We start from the raw sequence: 24,225 nt of genomic DNA, 5'->3' as shown, positions 1-24,225 counted from the left end.
TTCAGACAAACCCTTATTCCAATTTCTATTATATTAGCTATACCTCTGAGTATGCTTGGCCCAGACTTAGTGAGTCAAAGCCACTCAGTGGCTTTCAAAAACAAACTGAGTCATCTCAGAGGGTCACTGCTCACCCCAACACTGGAAGAGATGCAAAACTGCCCAGAAACCTGCAAAAGCCAAGCATCTGGAGAGACTTCTGGAAACCTAAACTGTTCTCTACGTTTGTGGGATGCTAAAGGCCTCATGGAAATCAATGGAGCTCTCAATGGAGCTCAACTCCTTGTAGCAACACCCCCTTTAAAGCAGCCTCATCCTTTCTAAATTTGTCACTGCTCTCCTGGAGGAGTGAGCCAAATGTGCCTCAAAGGCTCAGTCACCGGGGTCAACAGATCTAGGCCAACTGCACACCCTAAAGCTTCTTCCAGACCTCGTGGCTCTAAGGCAGCTGGCTTGTCTCTAGCAGCTCTCCGTTATTACAAACCCCAGTGCAACCATCCCAGCACATGCTAGGAAGTAAAAGGGAGATCGTTTCTGCAAGGGAATGTATGCATAATACATGTGGTGAATTTTAATATAATTATTAATTTATACACATAAAAATCCCCTAATACAAAATTAATTTTGCCTTGAGCCTTTCTGCATTTTCCTTAAAAGTATTAACTGCATTTTTTATGAGCACCTAGCTGATGAACGTATTAATACAAGGGCAGCTCCAGTTTTGCACCAGATTTCACTCTCACTTGTCTTCAATACTAACACTTGTCTTTAACGACTAACAGTGAGTGGGGGTTAATGTTGATTTGCAAAGGCCTGACTTCAGCTGAAATGCCCAAAGTTCAGTTCATCTCGGCATCAAAGCCAGAGCAGACTCAGCACAGGCTGTGTGAGGGGACATGCCCTGACCTCCCAGCGTGCCTCGGCCGCAGTCTGTCAGAGAGGAGGGTTGTTAGTTTGGGGTCACGGATAATTCATTCAGTCTCTACCTTTTTAACTGAAAAAGGCCTAAAAGTGTAAAAAATAATGCTGATCTTGCTATTTCCCCACTGCATCGCCTATGGCAGGATGTGGAGGGCAGGACTGAGAGATCTGTGCGTGGGATGTGCTCAGTGTGGAACGGGGAACGTACGTAACTCTATCCCAGCCGCAACCAGGACACGTGCGTAGTGCGGAATGTACGCTCAGCGGGGTTTGAGTCTACACTCATTCATACCTTGCTACGTACTGGCTCTACAATACCTTCCTGTCCTCCTTCAGACACCAACACTATTTACTTTTGATATCAGAAGAACAGACATGCAGCTAGAGCATGATGATATAAAAAATAAAATAAGGAGGTTCCACTTCATTAAAGAGAGGGCACGTGCCTGCATACTGCCATGTAATGAGGCAGCATGAGTTCGTCTGTGCGAGTTTCTTTTACAGCCTGTAATTCTAAATGTTGTTTAGACCTCATGGTGTGTTCAGTGGGTGTTGGAGAAACAGCCACTGGGTTTTTTTTTTTGAAAACAACAGCATTCATTGATAGTCTTAAAAAATTAATCTCAGCTTACCTTGTTAGATGCCTACTTAATTCATGAACTTCCATTTCAGTGCTTTTAAATTCATTAAGCTCTTTTCGAATGGCTGCCTGCAAAGGACAAATAAACTCATAAATGTATAAAGGAGAGAGATCAAAATAAATTCACTTTGCTTTCAAAACAGTATATTAAAAGTGCAGCAGATAGATAACATTATCAGACAGAGAAAGAATAACATAAAAAAGACTTTAAAATGTGAAAAGGAACAGAGATAAACATGTTCTAAATCACATACAGGGAAGAGATAAATGCTTCGGTGGAATGGCTGAATTTGAAAATACATCGTAGACAACGCAGATACAGAACCCAATTCTGGCTCATTATGTAAACACTTTCATGTACAAAATTCAAATTAGCATAAGCATGAGAAAAAAAATGTGCACCAGAGTTTCTCAAACACTGTTTGAGTTTCTCAAACAGATCTGTTTCAGAGCTGGACTGTGAGTAAACTGGGCCTGGATCCTGTCGGACTCATATTTGAGATGTCTCCTGCCTTTATGCGGTCCTGAATTTCCTCGGGTGAAGTTACCTAAAGTGGCTGGGCTTACTTGGGAGGCAAAGAGGGATGCCTGGCTCCCTGCCCTCCTCTCTGCCTCGGGCTGTGCCCCTCTGCCCTCCTCCTCCCTTCTGACCCAGCTGTGCCATTTACTGAACCAATTCAAAGCACTAATCCAGGAGAAAACTAGCCACCGACGGTCATATTCAGCACCTGCAGGAGACCCAGTTACCTACAGCCTCTGTGGTTTGTCCATGAGGGAAAAGAAAACCAGGGGTGACTGGTAGGAAGAGAAATATTGAAGACAAAAAAAAAAAGAAGGGGTGACTTGGAGGGACTCAGCTTCATGTCAGAGAGGGTGCTCAGCAGAACTGGCTCAAGTCCCAAGCCCCAAAATCAAGACTTCTGACAGCCCTGTGATATTTGTAGCTCACAACTGGGTTTCACTGTGAGCATACGGAGAGGATGTGCAAGGCGGCTGCTGCAGCCAAATGCTCCCACGGGTCCACGGTGTGTGCCACTGCCTTTCCGTGTGATGCTGAAATCAGCATCAGCAGCTGCAAGTGGGTGCTCCGGTTGGTGGTACTCTGTCAGGAATTTTTCTCCATGAAGGAAATCTAAACTAGTATGAAGAGCACGAGCCCGAAACAGGGCTTTTGCAACAGCCACTGATCCAGTCACCAACTACCTTTGCCTTGACAAGCCCTAAGTGATAGATTTTGCGAGTGTGATCTACAGAAAAGGCCCCTTGTGCTCCTTCTGCCCAGCTTTCGTTTTTTATTTACCTTAGAAACGTCTCTCAGGCTCTGCCTCCATCTATCAGGGCAGAGCGATGGCTATGCAGCAACTCAAGGGCCTACCTTCAGCAGACCAATTTGCTGCTTAAGTGACTGTGAAGGAGGCCACCCGGGCTGCTGACTCCCACAAGTTCTGAAAGCCTTTCCCCTGCATCCCTCATCTGTTGGAGCGCTTTAAAAGTGCCCTTTTTATTCCTGTAACAGTCAGACCTGGTAAAGATGAAGTCAGACTGAAGGCAGTTCCCTACATCCAGCACACAGAGCAAGATTTACTGACAAACAGAAAAGTCCATTACTAAAATCTATTTTTGCAATAAATCTAGCCTGTGCTGACCAATGAAGACGCTTATTGAATCAAAGCTCTGGAAGAAAATAATCTTTTATAGGATGTTGCAGCTTTGTCAGAAATTTTAGAGTTGCTTCCAATTTGTCTGGCTGTTTTTTCCAACCGTGGACACAGTGGTGGGGAAAAGCAGGTCATCTGAACAGCAGAAATCAGAATACCACCCATATGACGCAAACCCCAAAAATAATATATCTGCTTCCTTATGCCGTAAGGGGAATTAATATTAGAATGACAAACATTTCTCCTCCTGCTTTGCTTAGGAAAGGTTCACTTGGAGAACTTAAGCCCTTTGCTCTGTGTATTGACTTTGCCCATGCATTATAAAAAAGAAAAAGGGACCTCAGAGTACTTCGCCTTAATACTGAATTCTTTGCCAGGCTACATTTAATAGCGGTATTTAATACTTGTTCTCTTCACAGACACAGGATGAGAAAGGACATCTCTGGACACCAAATCTTCTCCTTTCCCAGCTGAAGTCTCTCCATGCCTTTCATCCCAGACAGGGATCTCTCAATGGCTGCAGAACCAGTTGGAGATTTATTCCCTCCCTCATCTACCAATTGGGAGAATATAACTAAGTCAGTTGAGTAAGATCTTGTCCAACGTGGTGAGGTAAAATGGGAAAACCTAATTTAACCAAGTGGACAGTCCAGAGGAAGTTTTTTTTCAGATCAGTTTATGCTAAAGTTAATGCAGTTAATCCAAAGCTAAACTGAAAAAGCCCTCTGTCAAGGAGAAAACCACCAGACAGTGGTCACAAAACTATACAAGTCCTTTGGTTAAATTATACAAATAGAACAGGCTGCCCTTTCCTCTGTGAATAAAACCAAGAGCACCACAAATGAGTGGCATGGCCAGGAATCCTGCTCCTGTCTCTAAACATTGGACATCATGGTCTCTGTCGCTGCATGAGTCCCACAGCAAAGAAATAGTCGGATACCTGAAAGTCTTTAAAATTACATGGGCATCATAGCATGGGAGTCACTGATCAGCCACGCAGTCCTCTTTTCTTACAGTGGCCATAAAATGTTTAAGTCTTCTTCCTGAGGCACCATTAAGACCCTCAGGATATGACTGTTATAATTTGCCAGCAATTTAACTCCTCTGCCACCAGTGCTGCCACCAGAGACATCACTTGGTGAAGGTCCCACTGATGCTCAGAGGACAGCGCACTCGATACCAAATACACAGCTTTTCTTCATCTGCAGGGCTCCTGCGATTTCAGTTTAGTGCTTAAAATACTCTGTGGAACGGGGCAGAAATCCTGAGTGAACACCCCTGTCGTAACACACTAGAGAGAAGTTATCTGGCTTCGGTGGGAGGTGCTTTTGCCAATTATTTGACCTGCTGCCATTTCTGCACCCAGGCCTGCTCCGTCCTGGCATAGCAATTCTGGCAAGTGCTGCTGTCACACTGCTCTGCTAGGTCTTGCAGGAGCTCTCAGCTGGCAGCATTATGTGGCAAGAGCAAAACCAACAAACAAGTAACAGGGTTCGAGACCTTTCCCCAAAGGGCTTGATATTCTCCCCTCTCTGTTTAAGTGGTATAATGCTGCTAGGCTTGCTCCTGGTTTCCATGCATATAGGAGCCTTCTTGCCAAAGATTTATGACTCAAACAACAAACCTTGTCAATAGGAAGAAAACACAGGTGTGCTGGGAAGGGAACTCAAGTGGAGGTTTATTCCTTGATGGCTGTGGGACCTGTGGGACCTGAGGGATGCCGTTTTCTGCGACATGCTTAGATCATGGCTCTCCCGAGCCATGGCTTCACTTACTTTGTCAGCAGCTGTGAGTCGTGTCCAGGGTTTGTCCGCCCTCCTGTCGTAGTCCTGTGCGTCTGCCACTTCCACGTAGTCACTGAAGCGGATGAGGATCTTCCTCTCACGTAGCTCTTCTACCGTGGGCCTTTGACTCAGCTGCAGGTTTGAGGAAGGAGTGGAAAAAGACATCAGGACTTCACTTTTTTCTTGCAGAGTGCTGCTTGGGTATTTATTTTACTACAACAGACGTTATGATAACAAGAGGGTTCAGACATTCCCAGTATCGTTGGTTTTATCAACCTTTCAAGGAATTGCTACTTGGGAGACAACCTCTTGTTATAGCATCTTGAATATCATCCCACCTTGCTGCCGGAGCAGCCCACTGTTGCTTGGGAAGCAGCTGTGGCTGGAGACCCCAATTGCTGGCTGAGGTTGGTCACCCCTGGCAGAAATAAGATGTAATGCAAGAAAGTCTCCCAGTGCATTGATGTCTCAAGAAGAGACGAAGACCACAACACAACTTTAAAACTACCTGCACAGGCAGTACGCTCCCCAGCCTGAGAAGAGTCAGGCAAAGGCACCAAGCAGATCCTGCCCTGAATTACGTGCAAAAGGTGACAAACAACGTCCCTTGCCATTCTGATACTCTGCAGACTTGTCCTTACCTCCAGAAAAGGCAGGCAGGGTGATGATGACTATTGCTCATTGAACTTTTCACTGCGTGCTGCAGCTCAATTTTGTGTCACAGCGTATTTGACTTTTAACAGTTTACATTGCATACTACAAGCCGAGAAAAAAAATTGCAAGGGTGGATTGTATCATGTCAAGAAAGCACCTTCATTGTTCCAAAGCATTTCTTTCAAATTCCACAGCAGAATAGGCAGCCACAGTCAAAACTCTCCTCTCAATTTAGAGACAGTAGTGTGCTGGTAGTCCACGTATTGTACAGCCGGTTACATGGCTAGGGACAGGAATTGGCTTTCAGGAATCAATTCTCCTTGGATGCACAGCATGTTGGTTAATGTCAAAAGCAGTTACACAAGCGTTTCTGAAGAAGGTTCTACATATATGTGTGCATGTGGCTGTACATTAGCTGCAAAAGTTTCACTATTAGAGTGAAGCATTTGTAACCATGATGTAGCAGAAAAAATAATATCCTGCTAACAATTAGCTAGACAGTATATCATGCTATTCCCACTCACTAGAAATAGGTGTGTTTTGTAATATTTCACCCTTGTGAATAGTGAAAGGTCTACATATTTCATAAAATGCTTGAGACTCTGTTCTGCAAAGGTATTTAGGCTCCTGGATCCTGACATGCAATTCCACCTTCCTCCCAAAATAAGTATCTTGGTTCCCTGCATTTCATCTTCCAGGGAGAATTAAGATTCAGAACCACCAGGATGCTAGGTGGAGGGTGAAAAATTTGCAAGATCACAAGAAAGAGAAGCACATGCTTGAAATCCCACATTTCTCCAGCATTTGGGTGCTGATGCAAGATAGCTCTGCTGCCCCATCCTGCCTCTGGATTTAAATCCCTGTGTGCTTGTTCTTGGCATGGATGGTTGCCTCTCTCTTCTCTTTTTAGGAAAGATGGTTGCGACGGGAGGTGATGGTGGGGCTGCTCTCCTCACATGGATAGCCCTGAGCATGCACTTATGAACTGGGTTCAAACACCTCATGCAGAGCTGCACTAATGCCCCGCCTGTGAGATGCTCAGGGACAGGAATCACGTTCTACCCCTCCTGGCTGCAGCCCAGCCATTTTGCACACACTGAAGGGAGAGAAATCTCGGAAAGAAAGGGTAACCAGGAGCACAACTCTACACTGCCACGTAATGCCCTTGCCTAGGACAGCTGCCATCAGTCAAGTCGCAGCTTGGCAGTTCATGTGTTGTCTCCATAGCCATTTTAGGGTAAATTACAACATGTAATAGGGGAAAAACTCCTTGCTGGTTTGAAAAAAAGCAACTCTCAAACTTCTGAATATTGCAAAGATCTTAAAAATAGACAGTTTTCTCAAACCCACCTTCTTCTATGGGAGGCATGAAGTTTCCTGGGGTGAGCTTCTCCGCATGTGTTTGTCTCACAACATCTATACGCCTCCTCTTGTTTCTTCCAAGAGTCTCCCAAGAAAAGCCCCATTTTATATATCCACGTTCAGGCCAGCCATGCAGTGAGGTTAGCAAGAAGCATGACTTTCTGAACTCAGACGACAGGTTTTGGGGACCTTTTTTTAAAACCAAAATGCATACACAGTAGGCATAACCTTTTTTTTTTTTAGACAACAGGACAAACCTATCTGTGAGCTAGAGTACCACGTCAGAAAAGCCAGAGGGCACAATAAAGCAGCTCGAAACACGTATAGATTTAAAAATGTTACTTTTCACACTAGCAGAAGAGAATTGTCTCTTCAGCCTGCAGCCCTGATACCTATGCCTAAGTCACCTGCAAGCCAAATACACACTGCCATTAACAGACAGGCTTTTAAAAAGCAAGCAAACCAAACTGCTATTACCATGCTTAACCATAGTTATGCTATGAGGGAGGCTTCTCTCTGACCTACAACTCATTTTGAATGTGATTTCAAATTGCTAGGTTTTTCTAGCAGCCCTACTGCTAGGAGCTGCAGGTTTGTTAGCGCTGATGCATTATTACTCAGATAGCACAGCAGAATTTTGCTTCTGATTATTTAAAATCTAAGCCCTGACTATGGGAATAGAGAATCTTTATGCTGAAATAATATTATGACTACACCTCAAAATTTCAAAGATAGGGGTGAGGCTCCATCTTTACTTGTATCAACTGCTGCTTTTCTCACAACAGCAAGAATTAAGGATGAATCACCAATATTATCATACATTTCTCAGCTTTTATCATTTTAGGACATAGCCTAGATGTTGTTTCAAATTAGGATGGAGTTTTTTAAAAAATAAAATGTCTTGTTACATGGAGTAAGACAACACCAACAAAATACAAAATCCTGTGAATTAAACTCTGTGTTTCTAAATGGCTACAAGGGAAGCAGGAGCTCCTATAAGCTTTCCAAGCTGGAAGAGGACTTTCACAAAATGACTGGCTCTATTTCACAGCTTCTGTCAGCTCTTGACATTAGCCGGCTTTCATGTTTGTGCTAATCTAAGTGATTAGCAAGTTTGTACAAAGGAGAAGGCAGGTGGCTGTTGATATACTGAAGCATGCTGTGCCAGACTCATGTCTAGGTGGTGTCAAGAGCACAAGAGCACCAAGAGCCACCACGAGGCAGTGGTACTTTTGCCAGCAATGTGAATTCACTGCTGGTATTTACCTCAATGCTGCACTGGGTCTTAAACAGCTAATTTGGCTTCCTGGTGCGCTGGGTGTGGGTTAAAATCAAAGGAATGACAGTAAATGTTAAGGGCCACATGATGAAATGAGACAAATCTGAGGTAAGTTCTCACGTTCGCAAATGCACAAAAACCAAATTAGGTGCATCACCTGCACATTTTGCAGCACTGAAACACACTGTACCCTTCGGTGGGCGTGAAGAACAGTGCACTGAGTTATACAGGAAAAAATGTCAAGGGCATAAGCACATTGTGAAACTTTGCTGTTAATGTGCAATTTCATTCTTAGGTGACACCTGAACGTAAGACAGACTAAAAGCTGCTGCTTCTCTTCCTCTGAAGTCATACAACTATTACTGTGTATTATTTTTAGATGCCCTGCCTTTCCTTCAGAAACCTACAACCAGAGCAATTTCAGGTACTTATACACCCTGTCAGAGTGGTGGGCAGCGTCTCCTTCCCCACAGAGCAGTTGGAGCAAGCGAAGCGCAGAGACCGAGCAACCAGCTCAAGGTGACCCAGGGGACCCGGGGCAGAGCTATTAACAGACAAAAGATGCACTGAATCTCGTGCCAGTGCTCTGACTGTGAAAGAGAGTCCTGAAATCCACACCTTATACCACATAGTTCATGTATAGGCATATATCTACATATATTTACACATATAAATACACACACACACAAAATATTCAGTACATTAAACCAAAGTGCTGATCTGATCATACTAAATGAAAAGAGAGGGACAACCACACTGAGTGGTTTTCTAAAAGCAATTAATTAAAGCTACATTATTTGAACAGTTAACAAACTGCCCTGCCTCTTTCTCATGCCACTGCTGAGATTTCTTGTGAGCTGCTAAGCATGAGGGTCTCTCAGTATGTCTGAGCTACCCAGAGCACCCTTAACTCTAAAATAGCTGGGAAAACAGCTTTGCTAAGAGACTCTAAGTGGCTCCACTGCAGGTGTCAGTGCAATGTCTGTTCACGATAAGGGCACAGCTCACCTGAGATCTCACCTTGGAGTTTATTTTTATGGCCTGAGAGCTGTGGTCTCTTGGGTCAAAATTGCTTAATGCTACACAATCCTTCTTGGGCAACACCTGAGAATGAGCTCTGCTTCTTCTAACAGGCAGAAAGAACAGGGCACGTTCAAAACGTACAGTAAAAGGACACGATGCAATTGCCTGCACAAGGCGGTGGTGCTCCACGCGGGGAGAAAGGGATCTCACTCACTGAGCTGGACCCTTTTTTAGTTACTTGTGTTAATGTCAGAGGCATGTGCATGTGTGTGTCTGGACTTCTGGGTGTACCTCCTTGGTATATACATTTCTATTCACCTATTTGTGAAGATTTGTGAGCTGAGGGAGCAAGGCAACTTTATGGCGAGTGACCTCATTATTTGAGTATGAACCAGGGCAAAAACCCCTTTCAAAGTAAATGGATTTGTTTTAATGCGAAAGCAGTGTAAATGAGGACAGGACCTCCCATGTGACCTCACGGGAGGTCAAGTTTTCCTCTGTATATTCTGGATCACTGGAGATAAAAATGGGCACGTTTCAAGCTTTGATACTGAGCCAATTTGCAAGGGAAGGTTTAACACAAACCCCTTTGTTCTCGGCATGAGAAATGAAGCAAACCCAAGCACCGCTACCAGGTAAAGTGGAGGGGGACGTACTCTTGCCAGGCTGGTCTTGGGATTTAGTCAAATGTGAAATGCTGAGTTTGCTCCACTTCAGTCACAGGGAAGCTCGTTGTCTTGCCACTTCATCATTGCCTGCTTTGTTACCTCATTAAAATGTTATGGTTATTATTTAGGGAAGAAACCAAGGTGAAAAATACAGATCCTAACTAGCAGCGCACACAACCCCCTCTCTCCTTTGCTCCCCACCTTTTGTGGTAAGACATAGGAGCAGGATGTGATGAAAATGCCCCAAAGACCTTTCTCTCTGACTATAAATGCAGTTTATCCAAATTAGCTGCTGACCTTTTTTCTTCTCTGACCTTTTTCCCCCCGCCTTCCTCTCACCTCCCTCTAACGAGTCCCACCTCTCTCAAGAGTTCATTATTTTGAACAGCCTGTGCTGATGCAAGCCAGTGGAGGTCAATTAAAGAAAAGATTGAACAGCAAGACATTTCCCAGTGAGGCACCAGCTTGCTCTCCAGTGAACAGAGAGTTTAAGTTGTACTGGGGCAGGAATTTAATGGGAGCAAAGAGTTCAGATTATTGCATGGATTTTAAGAAATAGCCATACCTCATCACTTTGGTTGTCATTATTACTGCTAAGAGATTCTTTAGTTTTGAAGCTAGACCTTGGGAAAACTTAGCTATTGACAGTGGGGGATAGGAAGCAGTAAACAGCTCTGGGGAATGGGGAGCATGATGCTATTTGAGACAAGGGAAGGTAGGAAAAGAAGAGTTTTATTCCTCTTTGCAAGTGATTTGTAATGTGTTCTGTTAATCCAGGCTATGACTCTCTCTCTCTGTAATGGAAGTCCTCAGGGAGAGTTCAGGCTGGTGTTAATTGCCTTGGTGCTCGGCCAAATTCACCACGGTTCAGAGAGGATAAATTCTTAGTAGTAATTCCTGGGGGCCCAGATCTCCTCGTGGAGGGGACCCGCTTGCTACACTTCTCCCAGAGGGCCTCCGCATGTTAAAATTCCTGGAATGGGCTTGTGGGTCAAGACCAGTGCTCAGAGAAATCCTTTCCTAATCCACATATCCCTCCACTCAAAGCAAGCTGCTCGGTGGGCCCCAAGGGGCAGGGAGAGGGAGCACGGGGTGGCTGGATGTGTGGAACCCATCCATGGGCATCCCAGGTGACAGGCTTCCTCGGGCAGGAGCTACAGAGAAACTGTACCGAGTAGCATTTGCCTCCTTTTTGTTCTTTGAATGGCAGCTATTCCCTATGCCCAGTTAATTTGGAGTTAGATGAATCTGAAAGGATGAAAAGTGCTTAAAGGGGCAGCTCGCTATAGGTCACCTGATTTTTTTAAAATTTTTTTTTTAGAAATTGCCTGTCCAGATGATGAATTCAACTGGATATTTATTGCTGACTTTAATAAAGCATCTAGACCTAGCAAGGTAATCTTACTTATTACAGCATGTCATGTTACAACTTATCATCATAATACTGTAACAAAATGTCAGTGCTGAAGGAATTTTAAGAACAGCTTTTTAACGGATGAAGTGAGTTGTTCCCTTGGAGTTGGAATAATGCCACCAAAAAATCGGGGACAGTAGCAATTTCTATAGTGCAAGGTCAAAAGTCTTTTCAGCGGCTTCTGCAGAACCCCCTTCCCTTCTTATTAGCAACCACACGTGGTTACAAGGAGGCAACGTGGTATACTCTCCTTATGTTGAATTTACCCTGTAGGCATGTGTGTGCATTAAACCTCAGTGCAAACAGAAAGGTCTGCTGGGCAAAACACTTGCCGTGCTCAATTAAACTTCTGCTTGATCTGAGGTTTAAAATCCTTTGGTAATAAGACTTCAGTACAAATTGACAGAAGGAGCCTGCCACTCTGCTGTAGACACAACGACACATCTGGGACATGCTCATGAAAGACGGGGCTGGGGAATAACAACAATTTTTGCAGGATTCACTAGGTGGTTGGCTTTTCTAGTTGTTACCTATCTGCTTGCACACTTTATTCACTTCCTTCCTCTAGTGATTCCTGAGCTTTTGTAACAGTATGTTTGGTAGGTGAGAACAAAGTTTGTGTTTAGATCAGGCCTGTGGTTCTTTCATGAAAATTACTGTGTGTCACTAGAACATTTTACAACAGTTTAAAAAGATGATCAGAATCAAACAATGCTAAGCCATGTTGCTACCAATCTCACAAACGTGGGGGAGAAAAATCTTTACTAGGGAAGAAACCAAAAAAGGCTAAAAGGAATGTGACTGGGAACAGGGGTATGAACATTAAAGAGCCGACTGCCAGGGGCTCGGACTGACGCTGCTCTCGCTGTTGTTCCTACTTAAAAGTGCAACCAAGACAAAGAAAGAAATCTTATAGAAGACTGCTGAGGCTTCAGGGAGCAGACACTGCTGCGATGCTACAGCAGCCTGGGCGTTTTAGTTTAGCGAGTAGCTGTGGCCTCTGTCTGCAACAGGCAATTCATGTGCTTTGCACCTTCCTACAAGATAGCAGAGGATGGGAACCGCACGGTGATAATGCTGGCTGGGTTAGCAACCCTCCATTTCTTAGGCAGCAGATTGGGTATGGGTAGCTTTGCTTTTTATCTCTTACAGCCGTTCATCAAATGGGATCAAGCTTTGGATTGGATTCCTGTACGTGTTTACCCTTCAATGTACAGGGAAATCAAAAGCCTGGTAAAACGGTATTTCTAGCCTTTGCGCAGAGCGTAAGTCCCATGAAACACCTGCAATGCAGTTAGGATCTTTTCTTTCAGGCAGTGCTACGAGGGGATGCTACGAGACCATCCCTGCCATTGTTGTCACAGATTTAAGCATTTAAAAGAATAATATTATAGCTCCCGGGGACGCATTCTTAGCTCCTGCAGACAACGGCAGTATCCTCCCGTTGGTGAAGGAGAACTCTGCTGACTTACATGAGCTGAGAATAAGGCGTGAGATTTTTAACCATAAAATAAAACAATCCAGCTCTCCGAATGTAACCTTTGCATGTATATTTAGAGCCCTTTCCTTGTCATTATTTGTACCATGAAAGCTTGTGATCACATAAGTCAAACAGACTAAGCCACCTAAAAATGTACGGGAAGGGGTTGGTGCTGCTTTGCAAGCAATTGAGTTTTTAGGGGGCTTTCTCCACCTCTGGAGATAGGAAATATGTCAGTGGTGAAATAAAGTTTATCTGCAATAACAGGACGGATTGTTGGCTATGTGTATCAGGGCATCTGTAGACATTTACACCAGCTGCGAAACGGAACGTATGTGTCTGAAATGACTGTTCTTCAGTTTTAAGATTAAATGACTTTCAAATGGGAGGAAACCCCAAACCAAACTGTGCTGTTTTGTTCGTCCTTCCCTGCCAATACAAGATCGTTTTTTGCACTATACACCATTTTGTGAGCGCTTGTATCTATTTAGTTTAAATGCCTCAAATGACGATCTCCTTTTCCAGAAAAAGTTTATTTCCCAATTTAATGCTTTTTCAAGTGGAATCTTCAAATGCAATCAGCATTGTTTTAACTTTGCTCTCTCTTTGTAATGGCTGCAGAAGCCATTACATTTACAGGGAGCAGGGTTAGACCAATGCTAGGCTCTGTATCCTTCACTGTTCAAAACTCCTTCTGTTATAAAGACTAGATCTTCTTTTGTCCAGTTTCAAAATGTTACCAGCAATAGCCTGCAAAGTGGTTCTCTTCACTGTCTGTGGACTTACACCCTATAACATGGGTGATTTCTTCTAAAGATTGAAGACTTGTTTCACACACTACTTTTGAAAATGGTGCTCGCTAGGCTCTGTATCCTTCACTGTTCAAAACTCCTTCTGTTATAAAGACTAGATCTTCTTTTGTCCAGTTTCAAAATGTTACCAGCAATAGCCTGCAAAGTGGTTCTCTTCACTGTCTGTGGACTTACACCCTATAACATGGGTGATTTCTTCTAAAGATTGAAGACTTGTTTCACACTCTACTTTTGAAAATGGTGCTAGGAAGAGAAAAAAGGCAAACAACTGTGCAGTAGGGAGAAAGTTACAGTAGTGGCATAATAGGATCGAAGTTGCTTCTCACCTTACGTGTTAATCTTCTCTTTATCTCTCGTTTTTCCTCCTGCTCCTCTTGCTCATTCCGGGCTGTAAAAGATTTACAAGGATCTCAGGTTGTGGACTCATCAGGCATGCACAGTATGCAACAAAATAAGCCTCTCCATCAGCATATTAATGTTTCAGGACCTCTCTGATGCACAGCATGTCCCTCTGGGGCTGGTGAACTTCCTCGATCCGTAGCTACTGCACTTCTTCACACACTTCATAAAACATCTAGTCTCCTTCCTTGCCCTGTGTTGGCACCTCTTCATGTGTGTCACTTTCTAGAAGGGCCAGGCAGTGAGCCAGCTCTTCAGAAACTGTTATCTCCCTGCCCACAGGCCTGGTGGCCTCAGGGGGGGTTCATCTACGATACGGTCAGATTCTGCGAGGCTGCAAGGTCAATGGTTGGAAAAGAAACACGCATTTTTTTTCTCCATCTACAGAATAATTTCTCTGCAGCTACTCTTTGGAGAGAATGGAAAAAAAATTCAGAACAGGGGTGCCAAGCAACATCTGCAACTTCCCATGACCTGAGCAGAGTAAGGAGAGAGTGTCCTTCCATCATGAGCCTTCACAGCACTGGAGCGTAAAAGCACATCCTAGGGCAATCCACTTTCAACATTAAGCCAAAAGATCACGTTACAAGTACTTAACAGGGCAAGTGTCAACCATTATCCCTCAAGAGGACAATAACATTTGAGTATACTAACTCTTCTTCAACTTAGGAGCAGGCTGTCATGCGTGTCTTTCCACTGAACTTTACTGAAAGTCACTAAAAGCCCAGGTTTCTAGGTACCCAGTTCCTCAATCAGTTAGGATCCCTTTCCACTGCTTCGTTGATGGCTGAATTGCTCCTTACTCCAATCACGCCCACGCATAACAGGTGAGAGCAAACACAGCTCATCGGCTTTTCCAACAAGTACCCTGTGCCCCTGGTGTGATCCGGTTTTCACTCAGATAGGACTAGCTCAGGAATAGTTATTCCTTCAGGCAGGAATAACTCTTTGCAGGGAAGATTATGGACCTTAAAGGCCAGTTTGGGATAGGTGGCTTGATTTAAATTATCCAACTTTGGACTGAATTAAACCCAAGGGGGAACGCCAGGTTCCTCTCCACTGATCCTGCGGGAGAAGCAGGCACCCTTGGCAGAGTGGCAGCAACAAGCCGCCAGCCGTAACTTCTTCAGCCAAGAGATCACAGGTCAGCACTCCCACTAACCAACTGGGACAAGCCAAAAACAATATAAGGAGGTCCTAATCCAATGGAAGTCTGCCCACAGTGGAGGAGATGCAACGTTTCAAACCAACGCATTCAAAATTGGGGCTTTCCCCACACAGAAATAAGACCTAAGGTTCAGAGACCACAGAAGTCTCTGAGCAGGTGAGGAAGCCAGGTTTCTCACTGCTCAGGACAGTAGAGCTGACAGGTCTATCACAACGGCTCACTTTTTTTGGACTGGGAAATCTCCACCAAAGTGGTCAAAGAGCCAGTCAATGTTATGATGTTTTACAATACGCTTCTGATCTTTAAATGCCGTTTTACCAAAAATACTGCTTACATTTTTAGGAGGAAGGAAATTGATACTGGAGTAGAAAGAACAGAAGACAGCAGGGAGTCACAAATGGCTTTTTAAATGCTAACTGGAATATCTACACTGATAAATATATTTTTCCTTTTTCAATGGTTCCTGTCCCTACTGGGCTGGATTCTCTTCTGGCAATTGTTCCTCTAGCAATTTTGTTCTTCCCTTTGTGTCTCAAATTTGGAGGAGCTGGTCCTGCAAATGCCTACTCTCAGAAGCAGAGCCACTAATAAATCCTTGTAAGATTAAGCCAGAGAGACACAGCGCTAAACAGAGCTAGGGTAGAACTGCAAGCAGCTGAAGAGTTATGTATAAAACTTAGTTATGGCCATTCATTTTTGTACTTGGCATACAATGTCTTCCTTTTCTCCTCACTTCTCAGCCTAGCCACCCACCCTCAGAGACAGCCAGGCAGGCTGAAGACTTCCGTCAGGTAAAAGCTGGGAATTACAAATACATTCTCCTCTGAAACCAGAAAGTGCCTTTGTTTTAGCTATGTCATTAAAATTAATTAAGTCATGCCAATCTTGCCAAGCTACAAAATTGTTGCTTTATTTTATCTTATGTGTTCAGGAGATGCTCTGTTTCCCTAGACCTGTCCATGTGAGGGTGGGTGGGTGGGTGTGGGTGTGATTTTCAGGCCTGATTTTCAGGCCTGTGAAATGTCCCCCAGCACAGTCTGAGACCCTCTGAGCCTACCTAACCATCATTTTTGTGAGGAATTTATGCAACCCTGAATGTGCCAGACTGACAGCTGAAGTACTTGTATCCATCTGAGAAGGCGGGGGTGGTGTGTGAGGAGGATTCAGGCATCCTTCCTCATGAACTTGGCCAGCAAGTATTAACTGCAAAAAGTGTTCTTTAGCCTTTGCACTAACCCTGCAGGTCTGGACTCCTCTCACTACATGCCTTTGACTTAAATAAGAGTCAGTGAATTGGGTATGCTTCAGTGAAGGACCCTTCAAGCACCAGTGTCCCTGTTCTCGGTTTCTTTGCTGTGGCTGCTGTAATCTTACTGTTGCTACCAGCAAGCAGTGGAACTTGTGCAATGGACACTTTGCCCTTGCAATTCAATAAAGCTGACCATCTCATAATTATTGCAGTAGAACAGAGGTACGAAGCCATCACTTAACGTATAAAGACTGGATGTCCAGTCGCATTTTGCCTCATTTCTTCCCATCAGAATGGGCAGCAATGTGGTTACACATGTAACAGGCACATCATGGTACCAGACATGACATTTGCATCAAGGAGATTTCAGCTTTCACTGCAGAGGAAATCCGATTTACTCTTACTTGGGAGCTTGCTGGATTTTTTTTTTTTTTTGTACGTGTGTGTGCTATGAACTGGGCTTTTGCAAATAGCTTGACCTGCTTATGTAGAGAATTTACACTCTTTTCATTATTGCTTCCTAAGTCTCTTTTTCTCTAGGTTCTATTATATTTGTTACAATTCTTTTTCTCAGAAGTCTAGGGAAAGGACACAAAGTGATGCTGTACAAACCAGACACTATTTATATTAACTTGCTTAAGAGTGCAGCATTTTTATGCTTTCTTTTTTCTAATGATGTAACTATTTTAATTGTTTGTTCCTTTCCCGCTGTGCTTCACCAAAAGTTGAGATGCCTTAGAAATACCACATTACTTTTTCCTGTAATTATGAAGTTGTTTGTCTACCATGTTTTGGGGGAGATCTGTGCTTAGGAACCAAGCTACAAAAATTCAATTTAGGAAATACAATATAGTTCTGGGTTCGGGGTAATATCTTGAAATACATCCATGTCATTTAAGAGCCTTTATTCAATTCAAAAAGAAACCAACGTGATTCAGGAGATAATTCCTCTGAAATGTAAGACATTTTCAGGCTGCTACGTGACTGCTGCGCTTGGCAACGTGACCTTTAGGAATCTCTGCAAGGTACCCAGTGTTGGAGATGCTGCCTCTCTGCTGATGCCAGTTCAAACACTGCTGCCAAAGCTGCTGCCCGCGACCCCCAGCTCCCCCCAGCCACCCTCACCAGTGCCAGGGCAGTGTTTACTGGTCACTCACCAGTGCCAGGTGGTGCATGACACATGTTGGGTCATGCTGGTGGCAAGTCCCGGGATGACAACATAAGCTGCCAAGAGAATTGGCCTCTGTCCCTCCTCGCCTGAGCCTGGCATCAGTCACGTCGCAGGTTCCCCCTCCTCCAGCTGTTCTGCCACCCCCCTGTGAGACAGTCACATCTGGATGTGCCACCTGTTTTCCCAGTTTCTGCCCCTGACTTTCTCCAGCAGCCAGGCAAGGGAGTTAGGAGTAGCCGGTAGGAGCACAACTATCAAAAGGGGGCTGGCCCCAAAGAAATGGCTTTCCTGGCAGCCTCGGGCTCGCCCGTGCCGCTCTGCTGTCCGGTCTTTTCTCCTCTTTGCGTTGTCAGTGGTGTCTCTCTCTTTCTCTTTGTCTGCCACGCGTAGTAACGTGAACAGATGAAAAAAACCCTGCTGAGTGTTAACACTATCATTAGCTTGCTAGGAATTTGATTTTGAAGTATTTAATCAACCAATTCTGCTAATTTTCAGAGAATTAATCTTCTGCTACCACATTTTTATGATTCTGTACAAGGCAGTTATTTGAACAACATGAGATTGTAAATTATGGACCTACGTAAGGAGACTTATGGTATTTTAAGGTACCATTTAGAAATACTTTTTTCTGTAGTAATTTTTTTAAATTTCCCTGGAATGATGGATTTACTAACTTAAAAAGGGAAGAACTTGTTTCTTTTGTTTTCTGTTTCCAAAGTAACAACAATTAGATAAACAGCTTTTTTTAAAAAAATTTTTATATTCAAACCACTTCAATGTGAGTAAAGAAACTGTCATTTTTTTTCCCTATTCATTCATGAGATTACGAGATTCGTGCTAGACTCAGTCCTGCTTCCCTTGAAGCTGGTGGCAACGTATCTACTAACTTAACTCCAACCAGGCTCTCTAAATGGTATTTTGTCCCTTTAAAACATCATTTAATGTTTTGAGGATCTACCAGCAAGTTTTTGGCTGATTTAAAGGAAGAGTTTCAGGGGAACATTTCAGGGAAATAATCCCGAGTCACACTGGTTTCTTTTTTTAATTGAATAAAGGCTCCACCTAGTCTAGATTGCTGTGAAGATTTTTAGGAAAACTAATCAAGCCATGCCCTAATGTCTTTACTAACTTATAATGGGATGCTCATCTATGTAAAGCCGCATAAAGGCTTTTCAGAATAACCGATCCTCTGTTTGGAACAGGACTTGCAAAAGAGATTCACCGTCTGGGTTTCTTCCCCATAGATTGTTCATTCGTGTGAATTTACTGACTCTGATTTTAAAGAATTGTTTCTGCAGCTCTAGATGTTGCTACAGACTTGCGCACTTATTTGCATTTATGATGCACATTATTATTATTAACGATGCATATACAGAATAGTTGATGTTTTATAAAAAGCATCCAACATACAGCTAAACCAATCCAAACTAGCTGGCTTCAGGTTAAATGTCAGCAGTATCAGGACTTACGTTTCAGTATGTTCCTCTGCTCCAATTCTTCAGCAGTCGGCCTCTGGCTCAGTCGTCTGCGAAAAAAGTCCAAGATCAGTTTTTGGACCATATCACATTCTCCTCAGTTCTCTGTTTTAAAGAGTTATTTTGGGGTGTGAAAGGCAGAGCAGAAAGCACTGACACTGCTCCATTATGTACTTGGTATGCCCGGACCATGCGTGACACAGACCATGCTTCGCTTTCGCAGTTTCCTCTGTTTTCAACTCACGAAAGACAAAATACGTTATGTCATCTTGGGCATGACTCTCCCACCCCTACCCCAGGCAGAGCTGCTGAAAGCTAAGCTACACAGATGTCTCCACTTAATTTCCTTCCTCCCATGCCTGCTTCCTGACTCGTGCAAGTATTTCTAGCTAAGATCCAGCTAACCCTCTCGCTGCCCTCTCGCCAGCCTCCTGACTGCGCCCCGTTTGTTCAAACAGTGTTTGAACACACAGACAGTCCACAGAAAAAACAAGGGATGGTTTGGCAGCGCCGAGGGCAGAACAATAGCATCCCTCCTCCTCCTCCTCTCGTGGCTTTTATTAAATCTCATATTGAAGGATCAGTGTGACTTGCTAGTCAACCTGTACGTGATAGGGTCACAACAAACACAATCTAATTACAAATGGGGACCCTGAGCACAGAAATGCTCTGAATATTTAGAATACAAAGCAAGAGAGAGAAGCACAAAGGGGTCTTTGCAAAACAAAGTAAACCAGGGAGATGACATCAGAAGTCAACACTGTTGGGCCTCCTCATACTCTCCTCCGAGTCAATGGGAGTTTTGTCAACAATGCCAGTGACAGGACAGAGCCTCCTCTTCCTTCAGACATGGTCATTTGGAGACGTTCCCAACTTGGGGGCCTCAGTCTCTGCCAGTTGGCTCATCAGTTCCCCTGTGAGGTACCGGGTACTGATAGGAAGCATGATATGAACGCTGGCGGCATGGCTTCATCTTCTGAGATGGATGCTTCCCTCGATCCGGGGCACAGAAGCTCACTGACACAGGGCTGCCTCTGCAAGGCTGGATGAGGGATATCTGACAACGGCCCCTCACACACAGGGGCTGAGCCGCTGCCCAGAGATGCGCACGCATCCCCAGCCTTCTCCAGAGCCAGGAGCTCACCTGTGCGCCAGTTCAATACCCCTGCCCCTCACATCGTGCATGGTGCACAGGGCTGAAGCACATGGGGTGGGTAGGAGCCCACCCCCTACACTAGCTGTATGAAGGCAGAAGCGCTACAGGCATCTGACTTCATAGAGACTGAAGATTTCCACCAGCAGAGGTGATACCAGCCATACGTCCTTCGGGGCCACTTTACACCACTAAAACAAAACAGCAGAACATGGCCCTATTCCAGTGGAGAATTTGGAGTCATTAGCTTTGTCTCTTTCCCACGGCAGATTGAACATTTATCTCATTGGAAAAGTGTTGAAAGGGACAGAAACTCATCCTTAATTCAGAAGTAAAGAATGTCTGCAAAGTACTTTGAAGACAGAAAGTGCTATTCAAGTGCTTGCTATTACCATCTTTAAGATACTGGAGCTGTTGCTAATGGGAGACTTCACCTTAGGACTATGAAGCAATTAAAACTACTTTATTTTTAGCAGCGCATGAGAATCAAAGAGAAAAAGTTGCCACTCTTAGCCCCACCATGTGTGTCTGCAGGAATTGAGTTATACAATGTTTTTAATCCACGGCACCGTGATGCTTTTTAAGAGGGTGCATCAGAGAGATGTTAAGGACGGACTCCAGCCATCCAGTGTGCGGCTGCTTCTATAGAACCAAACATCACACAAGTAGAAGGAGAAATTAGTCTGAAGAGAATGCTCCCAAAAAGGTCCTTCCCTTTCCAAGAAAACAGGGATTGAAGGATTCAGCTAACAGTTCTGTCAAGACCAGTTCACACTGGAGTGTTTCTAACAAAAGGCAGAAGTTTTATCTGTCTACATAGGTGATTTACAAAACGACCAAGTTTTTTCCATGTGTTTACTGGGGTACCTGCCATGAAGTAGATGCATTTAAACAAAACTCTCACTTCACTGTGTCATTGCTTCCACACAAGAGGACAGAGATCTCTTCCAAGTATGCACTTGGTATTATACGCACCCTCTACTCCTGTGCTGTTCAGAGACCTACAGACTGCGGGATTTTTCCCCACACTGTCTGGCAGGGCCCCTAGGGAAAGCCAGCCAAGAATACCTGTGTTCCCCATCGAGAGTCAAATTATTTTATAGATCCCATTATCCACCCTTTTCAGGCTGCAGAGTGCTCCTGCCCAAATGATAACCACCATTTTCAAGTGCTTCAGAAAAAGCCATGACACTTTTGATAGATTCAGTCTGGAGATCTAAAGCTATCTGCATTCATGGGTTGTCGATCGCTTCTGGACTCTTACAAACCCAAGAATTTTTAATAGCAAGACTTAGGCAGTAGGAAAGATAAGGTACCCTTGTAGTGGAACAAAATCATGACTAGTCCTTACAGTGCAAGCAGTGAGGCACAGCTGGAGGATGAAGAAGGCAATGAACAGAAGCTGTGGAGGTTCCTCACCTCACAGTACTAGTGTCTGCTTTCACCTCCATGAACTGCTGTTACATGCCCATTTCCATCATCCTTTTGGACTGACTGAGCCTGCTCCTGCTCCCTCATTGTGAATCCCTCCTTGATGAGCTCCTCAAACAAACGCAGCCCCTTCCCCAGCCCTTCCCTTCCAAGCTCTCACAATTATCTCTTTTCTTGGTCTCTTGCTCTTTTCATTTCATTTCTTCTCTTGCTGCTACAGTGACTTCTGCCCCCAAACTATCTTTGGGCTTTACAAACAACTCCACCAGCAACTCAGAACAGCTTCATCTTAGTTCTTTCTTCTTGCCTCTTAGCTTCTAGGTTTGCCAGATGTTGAGCCAGATGTTAATGTTACCATTTTTAAAAATCTTGATACTCGTTACTGATCCTGTAAATCAAGAAAAGTAAGCAGCTATTGCTTTGTTATCATGGCTGCAAAGATACCGTTTTTTTCACACCAAATTTCAGTATACCACCTCCAGTGTGCCACTCCGATCTTGGCAAACACCAGGCGTGATACCTCCTCTCTTCTACCTTCTCTCCTGTGCTGCCCAGAATAAAAAAATATTAATGAAGCCCACCTAGATTGCAGAGATTGATTTCAGTGGTTTCATTGCTGGATTGCTGCTGTGCCTTATTTCATTTAACATCACAGGGGCTGCATGAGGCTGTCAAGAGGCCAGAGGTCAGGAAACAAGTGTCTCATTAGCAGTATAATCAGAATAAACAGGAGAAAACGGAGGTGAGGAAGGAGCCTGGTGCAACAGCTTGTGAAAACGGTAAGAATTGAGTGGGATGTGCGGTGCTGCTGTTGATCAGAACGGTAACTCCGGCTGTTTCATGGAGCTGTAAGAACACAGGTGTCTAACCAAGGAAAAGGCAAGACAGGCCTTAAAAAGTAACAAGCTTTAACAGCACTTTCTATATCTAAAATCTCTTGTGTGAACATGCTTGACCTTCACTGTGCCATCCATGCAGTTTTGCCATAAGCTTCAGGCATTTAAGGAGATGGGAAAGTTTGGTTTTTTTGTAATTTGTGCTTTGCAACGTGTTGCCTGTTTTATACTTCATATGTTTTTGCAGTATTGTTAATAGTGGTTTTGCAAATACACTGACAAAGATTTTACTACAAAGAAAATCTTCCTAAGATTTATGGTGACGTGAAGAAAGCTCTGCTAGGATTTCACTGAAAAAATAGTATCCAAATGAGATTGTTAGTGAAAAATAAAACAGTTTGCTCAGATTTACAAAGATAAACCTGACAGCAAACCAGTTTTCCGAATTAATTCCCTGCATGATCAAAATGTACCATACTCCTTGTGCTAGAACTATACAACAAGAGCTGAGCAGCTCTCCATAAGGACATTGTGTGGTGCGGGGTTTTTTGGTTTGGGTTTTTTTTTTTTTTTTTTGAATTTGCGCTGAGCTGGGCTGGGCACGTCATGGTGGATGAGTAGGAGTTTTGGGGCAGGAGGGACAATTGTGCAAAATCAATTGCTGTACTGTACACTCAAAGCATTGGCTGGTTGGGGTGTAAGCTCTTCAGGGAGCCAGAGGAAAGAAAGGCAGCATTTTCACTGATGGATGCTACTGTTTGGAGCCTGCCCAGCAAACTGAGAACTCAGAATGGGCAATTTCTGCTCAATGTGGCAGTGTCCTGCAGGAGCAATAAAAGGAAAAACTGGCTGTACACCTCCCCAGGCAATACAAAACACAAATTAAGAGCCCATACAGTGATGCTTAACCCTGCTCTGCCATACCCAGAGGGCTCTCAGAACAGCAGCCAACTAGCTGTGGGGCTGAGGGTCAGATTCTTGCAGCCCTTGTGTCTGGTAGCACCTTTGAAGCAAGGTGCTCCTGGCTGCCTTGGCTGTCCCCTACTAGGAGTCATGGGCTTTCTCACCTTAGTTTCTTGTTTTGTTGTGGATGAGCTCTGAGAAAGAGCTGGTCAATGCCATCCAGCTCGTTGTTGCGTGAACAGGACAGTGCTGGATGTGTGTTTTCTGGGTATTGGAAATTCATCTTTGCCTCTGCCTAGAGGGCAAGAAAATCTAAGAGATTAGTATTGGGTCATCTGTAAGTATAATGGCTGGATATAGTACAGAGCTTGCTGGAAAATGATGCCCCGTATACTTGCCAGGCTTGTTAACTCCAGATACAAGAGGCAGAACCCAGCAGCTCTCCAGTGCTTGAATGGTGACATCTGGTGTGCGTGACCCAAGAGCAGGACTGATGGGCAAACAGGTCACGGGTGGTCACAACAGGGCACGCAGCAGTATGGTGAGATGTCCAGAACATCACCAAAACATCTCAGAGCCCAGCCACGCTCACGCAGCTCTTCCTGATGACATAGGTCACCCTGATGTAAAAAAACTTCTGAGCACAGTGGGACATAACCTCTGAAGCAACTCCTGAATTTATTCTGTGCATGCAAATCTTTTTACTCAGTTGCAACTGGGTTCATACCACCCCAGAGATTGCTCT

At 44.1% G+C, this 24,225-nt stretch overlaps 1 protein-coding gene across 2 annotated transcripts in view; it reads right to left on the bottom strand.

The window, feature by feature from the left end:
* PHACTR1 (phosphatase and actin regulator 1) overlaps positions 1 to 24,225 on the bottom strand; it is a 73,180-nt gene that overhangs the window by 883 nt on the left and 48,072 nt on the right. For both annotated transcript variants that reach the window (XM_009579599.1, XM_009579598.1), the window contains 4 exons: positions 19,152 to 19,207; positions 14,022 to 14,083; positions 4,995 to 5,135; positions 1,554 to 1,630 (listed from right to left, as the gene is read on the bottom strand). In XM_009579599.1, coding sequence (XP_009577894.1) covers positions 1,554 to 1,630; positions 4,995 to 5,135; positions 14,022 to 14,083; positions 19,152 to 19,207 — 336 coding nt within the window. The remainder of the gene's footprint in view (positions 1 to 1,553; positions 1,631 to 4,994; positions 5,136 to 14,021; positions 14,084 to 19,151; positions 19,208 to 24,225) is intronic.

Source organism: Fulmarus glacialis, unplaced genomic scaffold (genome assembly GCF_000690835.1).
Source record: "Fulmarus glacialis isolate BGI_N327 unplaced genomic scaffold, ASM69083v1 scaffold1766, whole genome shotgun sequence".
Lineage (NCBI taxonomy): Eukaryota > Metazoa > Chordata > Aves > Procellariiformes > Procellariidae > Fulmarus > Fulmarus glacialis.
This window is presented reverse-complemented; position numbering and strand designations above follow the sequence as displayed.